The sequence below is a fragment of the Anomaloglossus baeobatrachus genome, chromosome 5 (assembly GCF_048569485.1).
Source record: "Anomaloglossus baeobatrachus isolate aAnoBae1 chromosome 5, aAnoBae1.hap1, whole genome shotgun sequence".
In the NCBI taxonomy this organism is placed as follows: domain Eukaryota; kingdom Metazoa; phylum Chordata; class Amphibia; order Anura; family Aromobatidae; genus Anomaloglossus; species Anomaloglossus baeobatrachus.
The window spans coordinates 560,401,303-560,414,896 of NC_134357.1; the positions used below are offsets into that span (position 1 = coordinate 560,401,303).

The 13,594-nt window shown below is 45.4% G+C and overlaps 1 protein-coding gene across 1 annotated transcript; it reads right to left on the reverse strand.

Moving 5' to 3' along the window:
* Positions 1-5,293: 5,293 nt before the first annotated feature.
* On the reverse strand, positions 5,294-11,956 carry LOC142312334 (oocyte zinc finger protein XlCOF8.4-like). Its single transcript, XM_075351266.1, has 6 exons — positions 11,731-11,956; positions 11,422-11,601; positions 11,217-11,340; positions 11,036-11,133; positions 10,748-10,838; positions 5,294-6,207 (listed from the first exon to the last, which is right to left on the reverse strand). The coding sequence occupies exons 1-6, from the start codon at positions 11,806-11,808 to the stop codon at positions 5,450-5,452; spliced, it is 1,329 nt and encodes a 442-aa protein (XP_075207381.1). The 5' UTR covers positions 11,809-11,956; the 3' UTR covers positions 5,294-5,449.
* Between the last annotated feature and the right edge of the window lie 1,638 nt (positions 11,957-13,594).

Consider the following 13,594-nt stretch of genomic DNA (forward strand, 5'->3'; position numbering starts at 1 on the left):
CTGCAGAGGAGGCAGCTGCAGAGCAGGAGAAGTTTCGTTTTCTCTATCCCAAGCGTAAATTAAGTGCTTTCTTGGATCACTCTGACTTCAGAGAGTCAATCCAGAAACACGACGCTCATCCAGAAAGGCGTTTCTCTAAACGTTCTAAGGATACACGTTTTCCTTTCCCCCCTGATGTGGTCAAGCGCTGGACCCAGTGTCCAAAAGTTGACCCCCCGATTTCCAAACTTGCAGCTAGATCCATAGTTGCAGTGGAGGATGGCGCTTCACTTAAGGATGCCAATGACAGACAGATGGACCTCTGGTTAAAATCTGTCTATGAAGCTATCGGCGCGTCGTTTGCTCCAGCATTCGCAGCCGTATGGGCACTCCAAGCTATTTCAGCAGGGTTAGCAAAAGTGGATGCTATCTTACATCCAGCGGTGCCGCAAGTGGCGTCCCTTACCTCGCAGATGTCCGCGTTTGCGTCTTACGCTATCAATGCGGTCCTAGAATCTACCAGCCGCACCTCAATGGCGTCCGCCAATTCGGTAGTTTTGCGCAGAGCCTTGTGGTTAAAGGACTGGAAAGCAGATGCTGGTTCCAAAAAATGTTTAACCAGCCTGCCTTTATCTAGAGATAGACTGTTTGGCGAGCCATTGGCTGACATCATTAAACAGTCCAAGGGTAAAGACTCTTCTTTGCCCCAGCCCAGATCAAGCAAACCTCAGCAGAAAAAATGGCAGCAGAGGTTTCAGTCCTTTCGAGGTTCGGGCAAGACACAATTCTCCTCGTCCAAAGGGACTCAGAGGACGCAAAGAAGCTCAGATTCCTGGCGGGCTCACGCGCGCCCCAAGAAAGCAAATGGAGGAACCGCTTCCAAGGCGGCTACCTCATGACTTCCAGCCTCCCCCCTCCGCATCTCCGGTCGGGGGCAGGCTCTCCCGCTTTTCCGACATTTGGATGTCACAGGTCAAAGACCGGTGGGTGACAGACATTTTGTCTCGCGGGTACAGAATCGAGTTCAGTTCTCGTCCTCCAGCTCGGTTCTTCAGAACCTCCCCACATCCAGACCGAGCAGATGCCCTGCTGCAGGCGGTGGACTCCCTAAGAGCGGAAGGAGTAGTGGTTCCTGTACCGCCTCAGGAACAAGGGAGAGGGTTTTACTCCAATCTCTTTGTGGTTCCAAAAAAGGACGGCTCGTTCCGTCCTGTTCTGGATCTAAAGCTGCTCAACAAACATGTGCACGCCAGGCGGTTCCGGATGGAAACCCTCCGCTCTGTCGTGGCCTCAATGTCTCAAGGAGACTTCCTTGCCTCAATAGACATCAAAGATGCTTATCTCCACGTGCCAATTGCTACAGAACATCAACGTTTTCTACGTTTTGTGATAGGAAACGAACATCTTCAGTTCGTAGCTCTGCCATTCGGTCTGGCGACAGCCCCACGGGTTTTCACCAAGGTCATGGCGGCAGTGGTAGCGGTCTTGCACTCTCAGGGACACTCGGTGATCCCTTACCTAGACGATCTACTTGTCAAGGCACCCTCTCAAGAGGCATGCCAACTCAGTCTACATGCTACACTGGAGACTCTACAGACGTTCGGATGGATCATCAACTTTCCAAAGTCGAATCTGTCTCCGACACAGTCACTAACGTATCTTGGCATGGAGTTCCATACTCGAGCAGCGAGAGTGAAGCTTCCGCTGAACAAGCAGCGGTCACTACAGACAGGGGTGCAATCCCTCCTTCAGGGCCAGTCGCACCCCTTACGGCGCCTCATGCACTTCCTCGGGAAGATGGTGGCAGCCATGGAAGCAGTTCCCTTTGCGCAGTTTCATCTGCGTCCACTTCAATGGGACATTCTCCGCCAATGGGACGGGAAGTCAACGTCCCTGGACAGGAAAGTCTCTCTTTCCCAGACGGCCAAGGACTCTCTACAATGGTGGCTCCTTCCCACCTCATTGTCTCAGGGAAGATCCTTCCTGCCCCCATCCTGGGCAGTGGTCACGACAGATGCGAGTCTGTCAGGGTGGGGAGCAGTGTTTCTCCACCACAGGGCTCAGGGGACGTGGACTCCGCAGGAGTCCACCCTTCAGATCAATGTTCTGGAAATCAGAGCAGTGTATCTTGCCCTACTAGCCTTCCAGCAGTGGCTGGAAGGAAGGCAGATCCGAATTCAGTCGGACAACTCCACAGCGGTGGCATACATCAACCACCAAGGGGGGACACGCAGTCGGCAAGCCTTCCAGGAAGTCCGGCGGATTTTGATGTGGGTGGAAGCCACGGCCTCCACCATATCCGCAGTTCACATCCCCGGCGTAGAAAACTGGGAAGCAGACTTCCTCAGTCGCCAGGGCATGGACGCAGGGGAATGGTCCCTTCACCCGGACGTGTTTCAGGAAATCTGTCGCCGATGGGGAGTGCCGGACGTCGACCTAATGGCGTCCCGGCACAACAACAAGGTCCCGGCATTCATGGCGAGGTCGCGCGATCAAAGAGCTCTGGCGGCAGACGCATTGGTTCAAGATTGGTCGCAGTTCCGGCTCCCATACGTCTTTCCACCTCTGGCACTCTTGCCCAGAGTGTTACGCAAGATCAGATCCGATTGCAGCCGCGTCATACTCGTCGCCCCAGACTGGCCGAGGAGATCGTGGTATCCGGATCTGTGGCATCTCACGGTCGGTCGACCGTGGTCACTGCCAGACCGACCAGACTTACTGTCCCAAGGGCCGTTTTTCCATCAGAATTCTGCGGCCCTGAACCTGACTGTGTGGCCATTGAGTCCTGGATCCTAGCGTCTGCAGGATTATCTCAAGGAGTCGTAGCCACAATGAGACAAGCTAGGAAGTCAACGTCTGCTAAGATCTACCACAGAACGTGGAAGATTTTCTTATCTTGGTGCTCTGCACAGAGAGTATCCCCTTGGCCATTTGCATTGCCCACCTTTCTTTCCTTCCTGCAATCAGGGTTGGAAAAGGGCTTGTCGCTCAGCTCCCTTAAAGGGCAAGTCTCGGCACTGTCGGTGTTTTTTCAGAAGCGTCTAGCACGTCTTCCTAAGGTGCGCACGTTCCTACAGGGGGTCTGTCATATTGTGCCCCCGTACAAGCGGCCGTTAGATCCATGGGATCTGAACAGAGTGCTTGTTGCTCTGCAAAAGCCGCCCTTCGAGCCTCTAAAGGACGTTTCCTTTTCTCGCCTGTCACAGAAAGTGGCGTTTCTTGTCGCGATCACATCGCTTCGGCGAGTGTCTGAGCTGGCAGCTTTGTCATCCAAGGCTCCTTTCCTGGTGTTCCACCAGGACAAGGTAGTGCTGCGCCCCATTCCGGAGTTTCTCCCTAAGGTCGTATCCTCGTTTCATCTTAATCAGGATATATCCTTGCCTTCCTTTTACCCTCATCCGGTTCACCGGTATGAAAAGGACTTACGTTTGCTAGATCTGGTGAGAGCACTCAGAATCTACATTTCCCGAACGGCGCCCATGCGCCGTTCCGATGCTCTTTTTGTCCTTGTCGCTGGTCCGCGCAAGGGATTGCAGGCTTCTAAAGCCACCCTGGCTCGATGGATCAAAGAACCAATTCTAGAGGCCTACCGCTCTGCGGGGCTCCCGGTTCCTTCAGGGCTAAAAGCCCACTCAACCAGAGCCGTGGGTGCGTCCTGGGCATTACGACACCAGGCTTCGGCTCAACAGGTGTGCCAGGCAGCAACCTGGTCCAGTCTGCACACTTTCACCAAGCATTATCAGGTGCATACCTATGCTTCGGCGGATGCCAGCTTAGGTAGAAGAGTCCTGCAGGCGGCAGTGACATCCCCGTAGGGGAGGGCTGTTTTTTTGCAGCTCTAACATGAGGTATTTCTTTACCCACCCAGGGACAGCTTTTGGACGTCCCAATCGTCTGGGTCTCCCAATAGAGCGCTGAAGAAGAAGGGAATTTTGTTACTTACCGTAAATTCCTTTTCTTCTAGCTCTTATTGGGAGACCCAGCACCCGCCCTGTTGTCCTTCGGGATTTTTTTGTTGTTTGCGGGTACACATGTTGTTCATGTTGAACGGTTTTTTCGGTTCTCCGATGTTTCTCGGAGTTAATTTGTTTAAACCAGTTATTGGCTTCCTCCTTCTTGCTTTGGCACTAAAACTGGAGTACCCGTGATACCACGGGGGGGTATAGCCAGAAGGGGAGGGGCCTTGCACTTTTTAGTGTAGTGCTTTGTGTGGCCTCCGGAGGGCAGTAGCTATACCCCAATCGTCTGGGTCTCCCAATAAGAGCTAGAAGAAAAGGAATTTACGGTAAGTAACAAAATTCCCTTCTTTATATTCAAAAGCATTCATTTCCTCCTTGTTTTTCTGTTCTAGTAAGGTGATGAAATGTACGGTGACCCATGTCAAACCACGCTTTATTATTACCTTCAACTAGGGCTGGGATTCTGTCAGGGATGTTTAGGCTAAACATTGGCCAATCCTGCTGGCAGATAAGGATTTTAAACAAAACCTCAACTCTTGGCCACTGATTACATGGCGCAGATTGCGTAATTTGGGCGACATGTTAACAAATAGTTATTATGTTCCCCTTCAAAACCGTACTTTTCTTGATAGTAAAGGTCCACGATGGAAATTGTGGATTTGTGGGAAATGCTCATACAATTTTATTCCTAAAACTAATTCTCTAATTTCTAATTTTCTCTAATTTAACTAAAACTCCAATTCCAGAGGTAAAATCCAGAGGCTGTACAAAATTGTGCACCATATTACCTGCAATACGGAAGCAATAATATACCATGCTACATGTCCCTGTGGCCTTATTTATATAGACATGACCAGTAGCCTTTTAATATCAGTGTTCAAGAAGACATCATGAACATTAAAAATTAAATTGTCTGGAAATGGAGAAGCTTAAAACCATTCCGAGGAATTTTGTGATATTCACCATTGTAATCCGAAACGTTTGTGTCAAGGGTGTGTCAAGGGTGACAGACATTAAATAGGATAACTGAAGTTAGCACTAATATATATTATGAGTGCAAGCCAAAAAAATACATAATACATAAGGATAAGGCTGCACATCAAACTTAGATAATAGTATAATGCAATAAGCTTACCAAAAAATATTGAAGCATACAATGAAAAATGCCACTTGCTAACATGAAAGTGTGAATAATGAAATGCATACCTGCCATATTAGGAAAAAGGAGATATTCAGCAATCACATTGATCAATGTAACTCAGCCCCAAAAGAAAAATGTTGGGGCTCAGTTACATTGCTCAATGCAATTCATTATTCACACTTTCAAGCTAGCAAGTGGCATTTTTCATTGTCTGCTTCAATATCTTTCGGTCCCCTTTTAAGTTCTATAAATATAATTTAATTAAAAAATAATTTCTCACATTATGGGTATGAAAAATGGCTTTTCAGCTATGTGAGCTTTTTGATGTTTAACAAGAGTTCTTTTAATAGAAAATCTTTTTTCCACAATCTCAACATAGATAGGTCTTCTTACCTATGTGACTTTTTTGATGTTTAACCAAATCTGATTTACGCACAAAACATTTCCCACATTCTGAACATGAATATGGCTTCTCCCCTGTGTGAATTCTCTGATGTAAACGAAGACTTGATATCTGATTAAAATCTTTCCCACACTGCAAACATGAATATGGCTTCTCCCCTGTGTGAATTCTATGATGTTTACAAAGAGCTGATTTGTCTGTAAAACATTTCCCACATACTGAACATGAAAATGGCTTCTCCCCTGTGTGAATTCTCTGATGTGTAATAAGTTTTGATTTTTCTGCAAAACATTTTCCACACTCTGTACATAAAAATGGCTTCTCTCCTGTGTGAGTTCTCTGATGTATATTAAGAGCTGATTTTTTTGCAAAACATTTTCCACATTCTGGACATGCATATGGTTTCTCCCCTGTGTGAGTTCTCTTATGTGGAACAAGGGTTGATTGACAACTAAAATATTTCCCACACTCAAAACATAAAAAGGTCTTATTTCCAATGGTAGCGCTAACATCCTTTCTGTGACTTTCATCTTCTTTAATAGTCTGTGATGAATCAGGAGATAGGACCTGTATAATAGGATCAGATGATAGATGTTTGCTGTGAAGCACTGAGGATACAGCTGGCATAAAGCAATGTTCTTCATATGTGTCTTGTGTCACACCAAGATCATAGGATTGAAAATATGAAGATGACAGAAGTTCCTCTGATCTCCTAATACAGTCACCTGCCAAAAATAACACTTTTATTACCTTTTCAATAATAGAGTATTGGAAATAGTTTTATTTTTTAATTATATAAAATGTCCATTAAATTTCTAAGTGATATTGCAATATTTGATTATTCACTAAGATATTGTGACAAAAGTTACATAGTCCATCTAGTTCAACCTTCCTCCACCAATTATACATTTTGTCACTAAGTCACTTATACCCAACAATGTTGTGTGAACTGAGGAAATCATCCAGAACTTTTTTAAAAGCTGTTAGGCTATGTGCGCATTGAGCTTTTTTAGCGGAATTTTTGCGCGTTTTTCGAGTGCGTTTTTGGGCTCAAAACTGCATGACTTTGCTTCCCCAGCAAAGTCTATGACTTTTCATTTTTGCTGTCCGCACACAGCTTTTTTTTTTAACTGCGTTTTTGAGCTAAAAAAAAATGGACATGTCAATTCTTTCCTGCGTTTTACTGCGTTTTTCACCCATGCAATGCATTGGAAAAACGCAGCAAAACGCAGTGATCAAAAATGCAGCCAAAAATGCACTGAAACGTGGTAAAAATGCACCGAAACGCGGTAAAAGCACATGCGGTTTTTACCGGTGCGATATTACTACCGCGGGCGCGTGTTTTTGTGTGTTTTTTGCGGCCAAAAACGCAGCCTCAAAAAAACGCTGTGTGCGCACATAGCCTCATAGTATCTGACATTACTACCTCTCGTGATAGGGCATTCCACACAGTCTGGCTGCTTTAACTGTAAACAAGTCTTTCCTATTTAGCTGCCGTAATCGCTTTTTTTCCACTCGCAGTGAGTGCCCCCTGGTCCTTAGTATTGTTTTTGGAAGGAATAAGTCATGCGCTAGTACTTCATATTGACCACACATATATTTATACATATAAATGAGATCTCCTCTGAGACATCTTTTTATAAGCTAAAGAAATCTAACTTTTTCAACCTCTCATCATATGGGAGGCTTTCCATTCCTTGTAGTAGTCTAGTTAGCTGCTTTTGAACTGACTAACTTCTGAATGTCCTTTTTAAAATGTGGAGCTCAAAACCAGATCCCATATTCCAGATTTGGCCTTACAAGTGATTTATAGAGGGGTAACAATACATTGGAATCACAGGATCTAATCCCTCCTATTATACACCCTAAAATCTTGTTTTCTTTAGCAGCTGCTGCCTGACATTGAGTGCTGCTGCTCAGCCTATTTGTAATGAAAATACTCAAGTCCTTCTCCTGTTCTGTAGTCCGGAGTTTTCTTCCATTTAATGTATACCCAGCTATAGGATTACTCCGTCCTAAGTGTATTACTTTACATTTATCAACATTAAATCTCATTTGCCAAGTGTCTGCCTATTCCGACACCTTATCCAGATCGTTTTGGAATATTGTACTATCAAGGCCTGTTTCTAATATCTTACATAGTTTGGTGTCATCAGAAAAGGCTGACACTTTACTATCAATCCCATCCACAAGGTCATTAATAAAGAGATTAAAAAGAACTGGTCCTAGCACAGATCCCTGTGGTACCCCACAGCTGACTATAGCCCATTTAGAGAATATACCATTTATTACTACTCTTTGTTTCCTATCTTTTAGCCAATTCCTTACCCAGTTGCATATAGTTTCCCCTATTCCTTGCTTCTGGACCTTTGGTATAAGGCTATTATGTGGTACAGTATCAAATGCCTTTGCAAAGTCCAAATAAATCACATCAGCTGCATTACCAATATCCAGATTTGCGCTTACCTCCTCATAGAAATCCAACATGTTGGTTAGACACGACTTATCTTTCATGAATCCATGCTGTCTGTCCGTTATTATATTATTTTCTGCAATATATTTTTGCAAGTCATCCCTTAAAATGCCCTCAAAAACTTTACTTAGTACTGATGTCTGGCTTACTGGAGGGTAGTTGCCTGGATCCACCCTCTTACTGTTCTTAAATATCGGTAGCACATCAGCAATCCTCCAATCCTGAGACACCAATCCTGTTACAAGCGAGTCTAAAAAGATGAGATACAGGGGTCTGTTGATTACGGAGCTTAATTCCCTCAATATTCGTGGATGAATGCCATCTGGCCCGGGGGATTTGTCAATGTTTAATTTACTCAGACGCAGGCGTACTTTTTCTTGTGTTTAATTATATCGGGTGGTGAACTTTGATTTTTGACTTGTTGAATGATCCCTGGAACAGTCAGTTCCTTTTTTGAACACGTATGAGAAGTGCCTGTTTAATATCTCAGTCTTTTCTTTGTCCTCTATAACTAACTTGTTATTATATTTTAAGGGGCCTATACTATACTTTCCTTTTGGCATTAATGTATTTATAAAAGATTTTGGGATTTATTTTAATGTACTTGGCAATTTTTGTTTCAGTAGCTAATTTTGCTTCCTTGATTTCTTTTTTACATTTCTTATTGATATCTTTATACTTCTGAAATGCTATTTCTGTATTCTCAGCCTTCAAGATTTTAAATGCCCTTTGTTTTATTATACTTTGTACAATCTTATTTATCCATAGTGGCTTCTTTTTATTCCTGGACATTTTATTACCAGAGTTCACATTCTAACTAAAGAGCATGTAGCAAGGACCACTAGATAATGATATCAAGCCACCAGGATCCGCTCTGGCAGTTTTCCAATTTAGTGTGAATTCAGCATCTTCCTAGGTTCATGTCTCAGAGTATCGGCCACCACTATTTCGTAGTAAGACCCTCAGTGGAGAATTATAAATGAGCATGTCAGTCAGTACTGTTAGGGGGATCTGTCCGCCACAATCCCTGACAGCCACATACATTTTACTGCAGAACGGAGGAGCAGTACAATTATGTATGAGGAAGCCCTGACTTTGTAGAAAAGGTAAAACTCTAATTTCAAATTAAATTTTAAAAGTGATTTCCTCTAGTTGTAAAAAAAATGAAGGTCTAAATGAGAATGTGATAAATGAATATAAGTCTTACCCGACTGTTGAATCCATTGCCATTTCAAGGCTGCCACTCTTCTCCAGTCTTGGTCTAGTTGTGCCTGATAATACTCATGACCATTGTATCTCATATACTGCGAGGCCAGTGATGGGCTGCAGCGCTCACATTTTGTATATGGAACACTAGAGCTGCAGTCAAGTACAGAAATCCCGGAGATAAGCATTGAAGCAGCAGAGCAGGGGCTGTGACTGACGATTAATAAAGATGAGCAGACTCGTAGAAGTTTGGGTTCACTTTAGATAAAGTTCAGTTCAGGACCTGGACTTGACCTGAACTTGATCCAGGAGCCGGGATCCCATTGGAAGTCACCGATTGGGCAGTTCAGCTCTTAACCCACATACAACCAGCCATAAACGGAGCATTTGCAAGGATGGCAGGGTTTTTGTTTTTGCACATACATCTGAAAATGCTTTACCCCAGTGAGAGACATTCAGAGACTGCAATCTGCTCCCATTGGACAGGGCACAGAGCGTAACTGACCCCCCCAAGTGGTTAGCATACATAAAGTGCCTGAACTTGGACACTGATTTTATTTTTTTAAGTTCGTGTTCAGTCATCTGTAGCAATTAATGCTTCTTTTTTTTATCTTTTCTCTTAATCACATACTTCCCCCCCCAGTTTCTGGATGTGGTGAATCTAAATTCTGCCCCCAACTTCTATAAAAAGTCTAACTATTCTAATAGCCGATTAACTCAAAGCTGGAAGCATAGTAATACATTAATGACCTCTGTAAAAGACCACATGCTCATTTCTAAAAAAAAAGACATAAGCAAGTCCATAAGTAAGTTGTGCTAACTGAATGTTCATAGAAGGTAAAATAATAGATGACATCCCGGCCTCCTGATCAATGCCGATGAACGTAATGTAGTGGGAACAATTGTGGTATTTAGGAATTTCTTAAATTTATCTGTAAATTGTCACCTCCAGAGCCGGACTCTGGCCCCATCCGAAAACCAAGTGCAGAAAAATGCTGCTATACTCTGTACATAAGAATACATGTCGGGGGCTGTATGGCCACCTCTGTATCTATCCTGTCCAGTGTACAGCAATATTTTTTCACACCTATTATAATAAATAGGGATTTGCGAGTATGCTCGGCCCTGCTCGTTACTACATTAAACATACGAGTGCTCAGGTACTACATCAGTGAAACAACAACCACAATGCATAGGCTTGCTTCACTGCATGTGTGCAGACATCTCAGGGAGACCCATTCACAGTCTCTGAATGACTCCAGCGGGGGTGTGAGGCATACAACGTTCTCAAACAGAGTGTGACCCCAAAAAATTTAAAAAGAAACTCCGCCCTCCCGCTGGAAATGTTCTGTTTTTGGTGGCTGTATGTGGACAGAGACCTGCACTGCCCAATCATTGACTTTCCTTTATGATTATTACTTGTGTCTAGCTCGTCTGAGTGTCTGACCAGCTCAAACTGAGTAACGACCATTTTAGTTACTCTCCCATCACTGGTAATAAGTTTTGTTCCTTCTTAGTCCCACATTGTAGCAGCTGCTGAATGAGAAGAATCTGTGACTTCTCTGCATTTAGTGGTCACTACTCACCTGGGCGGTTATCTGTAGGAATCTCCTCTTTACTCCACTCATCACCCCTCACATATGTCTCTGTAGTATTAATATGGGGCAGATCTTCACCCTGAAACAAATATTGTAAAAGTCACAGACAGATGGAGAAGTCCCATCTATGATCAGCTCTAATCCTGCCATCTCCACCGCTCTCATTACACAAGTATAACACATATAATACTGGAGGATAAAACAAGACTGAGCACAAGACCTTCACAGCCGTCTACACATCATAGGGAGATTTCATGGCACCTTCTCTCCATCTACCTGATGATCCTGAGGAACATCGGGATCTTCTTGTTTACAGTCCTGTGGGAGAAGAGGACGGGGACATCTCTCTGGTGTTGTCCTCTTACTGGATAGACCTGGAGGAGACACATACAGGGACTGAATTCATTCCTTACATACAGATAATTATAGGCCGTGTGTATTTAGTCCTGTCTATTACCTGGTGATGTGAGGGGCTGGGGATCCTCCATCATGACGTCCTTGTACAGATCTTTGTGTCCTTCTAAATACTCCCACTCCTCCATGGAGAAATAGACGGAGACGTCCTGACACCTTATAGGAACCTGACACACACAATGATACCGTCACCCCCGATCCCTTCATAGCGTTACTGTATAATGTCCCAGCATTCCCAGCAGTGTCACCTCTCCAGTCAGCAGCTCAATCATCTTGTAGGTGAGTTCTAGGATCTTCTGGTCATTGATGTCCTCATGTATCGGGGGGTGAGGTGGAGGCCCCGTGATTGGGCTCAGGGGTCTTCCCCATCCCTCAGACACAGGGGCCTGACAGCGCTCACTAGAGGTCTTCTTCACTACTGTGTAATCCTGGTTATGGAGAGACACAGTAAGAAATCTCACTCCAGACATTTCCAGAGTCCTCACCTCTCCAGTTCTGTCCATCTGTTATTCCCATAGATAAGAATGATGTAATGTGACGTCATCAGAATCTCTCACCTCTCCAGTAAGCCGGAAGAGGATCTCTAGGGTGAGGTGTAATATCCTCTCCGCCATCTTGTCCCTGTCCATATCCATCCTTCACGGGGCAATCAGGAGAATTCTCTTCTATAGAGCGATTGTTCTCCCCCAGCATCTAATGTGTATGGAGCCTGAGCCCAGTAATGGGGAATCTCCACACACCTCCTCCTGCAGAGCCGCACACTAGATATATGGCTGCTCTGTGCTTCCAGGACCTGTGATGATGTCACATGGAGGGGAGGAGTCAGGGGTCACATGATCAGCTCCTCAGCGTATGCAGGACTCTGCTGTGCTGGTTGTGATTGTTATGCAGCTGAGGCATGGAGATGTATTGTGGACTCTCTGGACCATCAGGGGGTCTGGTGGTAGCAGATTACCCAATAGAGCAAGGATCCAGAGAGAACTTGGAGAGAACAGAAGATGGTTTATTGAGGAATTGGTTAACAGAGCAGATGGTGAGCGGGCACAAAAGGTCACAACGCAGAGCACCGCCAGAGTAGCAACCGGCAAGGGAACCCCTATACAGGGATTATCCCGGCACAGCCCCAGAGAGTACAATGGCCGCTTGCCAGAGGGACGACTCACACTGAGCACTCCCAGAGCAGCTACTGGCGAGGGAACCCCTATACAGGGATTATCCCGGCACAGCCCCAGAGAGTACAATGGCCGCTTGCCAGAGGGACGACTCACACTGAGCACTCCCAGAGCAGCTACTGGCGAGGGAACCCCTATACAGGGATTATCGCAGTCACAGCTTCGGAGGGTTAGACAGTCCGATAGAGAGTCCTGGCTTATTTAGTAGATTGATGGCTCCATGGGAGAGTAGAATCCAGAATGCTCTGTACCATCCAAGAGAAGCGGATCCAGTAATAGCAGGAATCCGGAATGATCTGCACCTTTCCTAGGGAAGCGGATCTGGCTGTTGTAGAAATCAGGAGAGTTCCAGAAGCACCTTAAAGGTTCAAACGGTAGTGTAGGGATCCGGACCTTAAGATGAGACCAGGTATAATGAACCAGCTGCTGAAGGTTCTGTGAAGAGAAAGAAGTATCTTTGCAGAGCAGAACACAGCACAGTCAGTAAGTGCAGCGCACAGCAGAAAGTGCCTAAACCCTAGCAACGTCATATGGGAATGAGCATGTTGCCCAGGCACCACCCATAGGGTACAGGTGCCTTATAAGCAGGAAGCAATCCTGCAATCAGAAACAGCACAAGGAACAGGTGTACTGTTCCTTAAAAAATTACAGCAGAGTGTGGCGCGCACTGCCTAAGTGTCCTCCCAGAGGACCTGATAAGGGAACGAAGGTTCTCGGAGGAGAAGGAGGCAGGGGAACGCTCAGCACGGCAGGCAGGGTGAGTGACACACTGTGCCCCAGAGGCAGGAATGGAGGTGCAGGGAGAATGTCGATCTCTCTGCCCAGGGGAGACTGACCCTGCAACTGAGGTCATGACAGTCATGGTGCTAGATGAGGGGAAGTTTATGTGTGGGGGCAGGAAGGATTTACATTGTGTAGATATTGCAGAGCCTTGTGTGTACGACATGTGTAGAGCTGAGTTGTGTGTGTGTAGAATGTGTACGAAGCGGAGCCGTGTGTGTGTGTGTGTGTGTGTGTGTGTAATAGGTGTCCAGTGCCCTACTGCCCCCGAATATGTATGGTGAAATACACTGTATTTGTACATGCCTGTGTGTTACTGTATTGTATTTTCCACATATTCTCCTGGGTAATTTGGCAGGCTGCCACTAGGTGTCACTGGGTCCCTGGTCCCCTATTGTGAGGGAATGCAGAGGGAGTGACAAGCTGGCAGTGGTTAAAAGGGGGAGGACGGTCCCCAGCACAGGAGGAG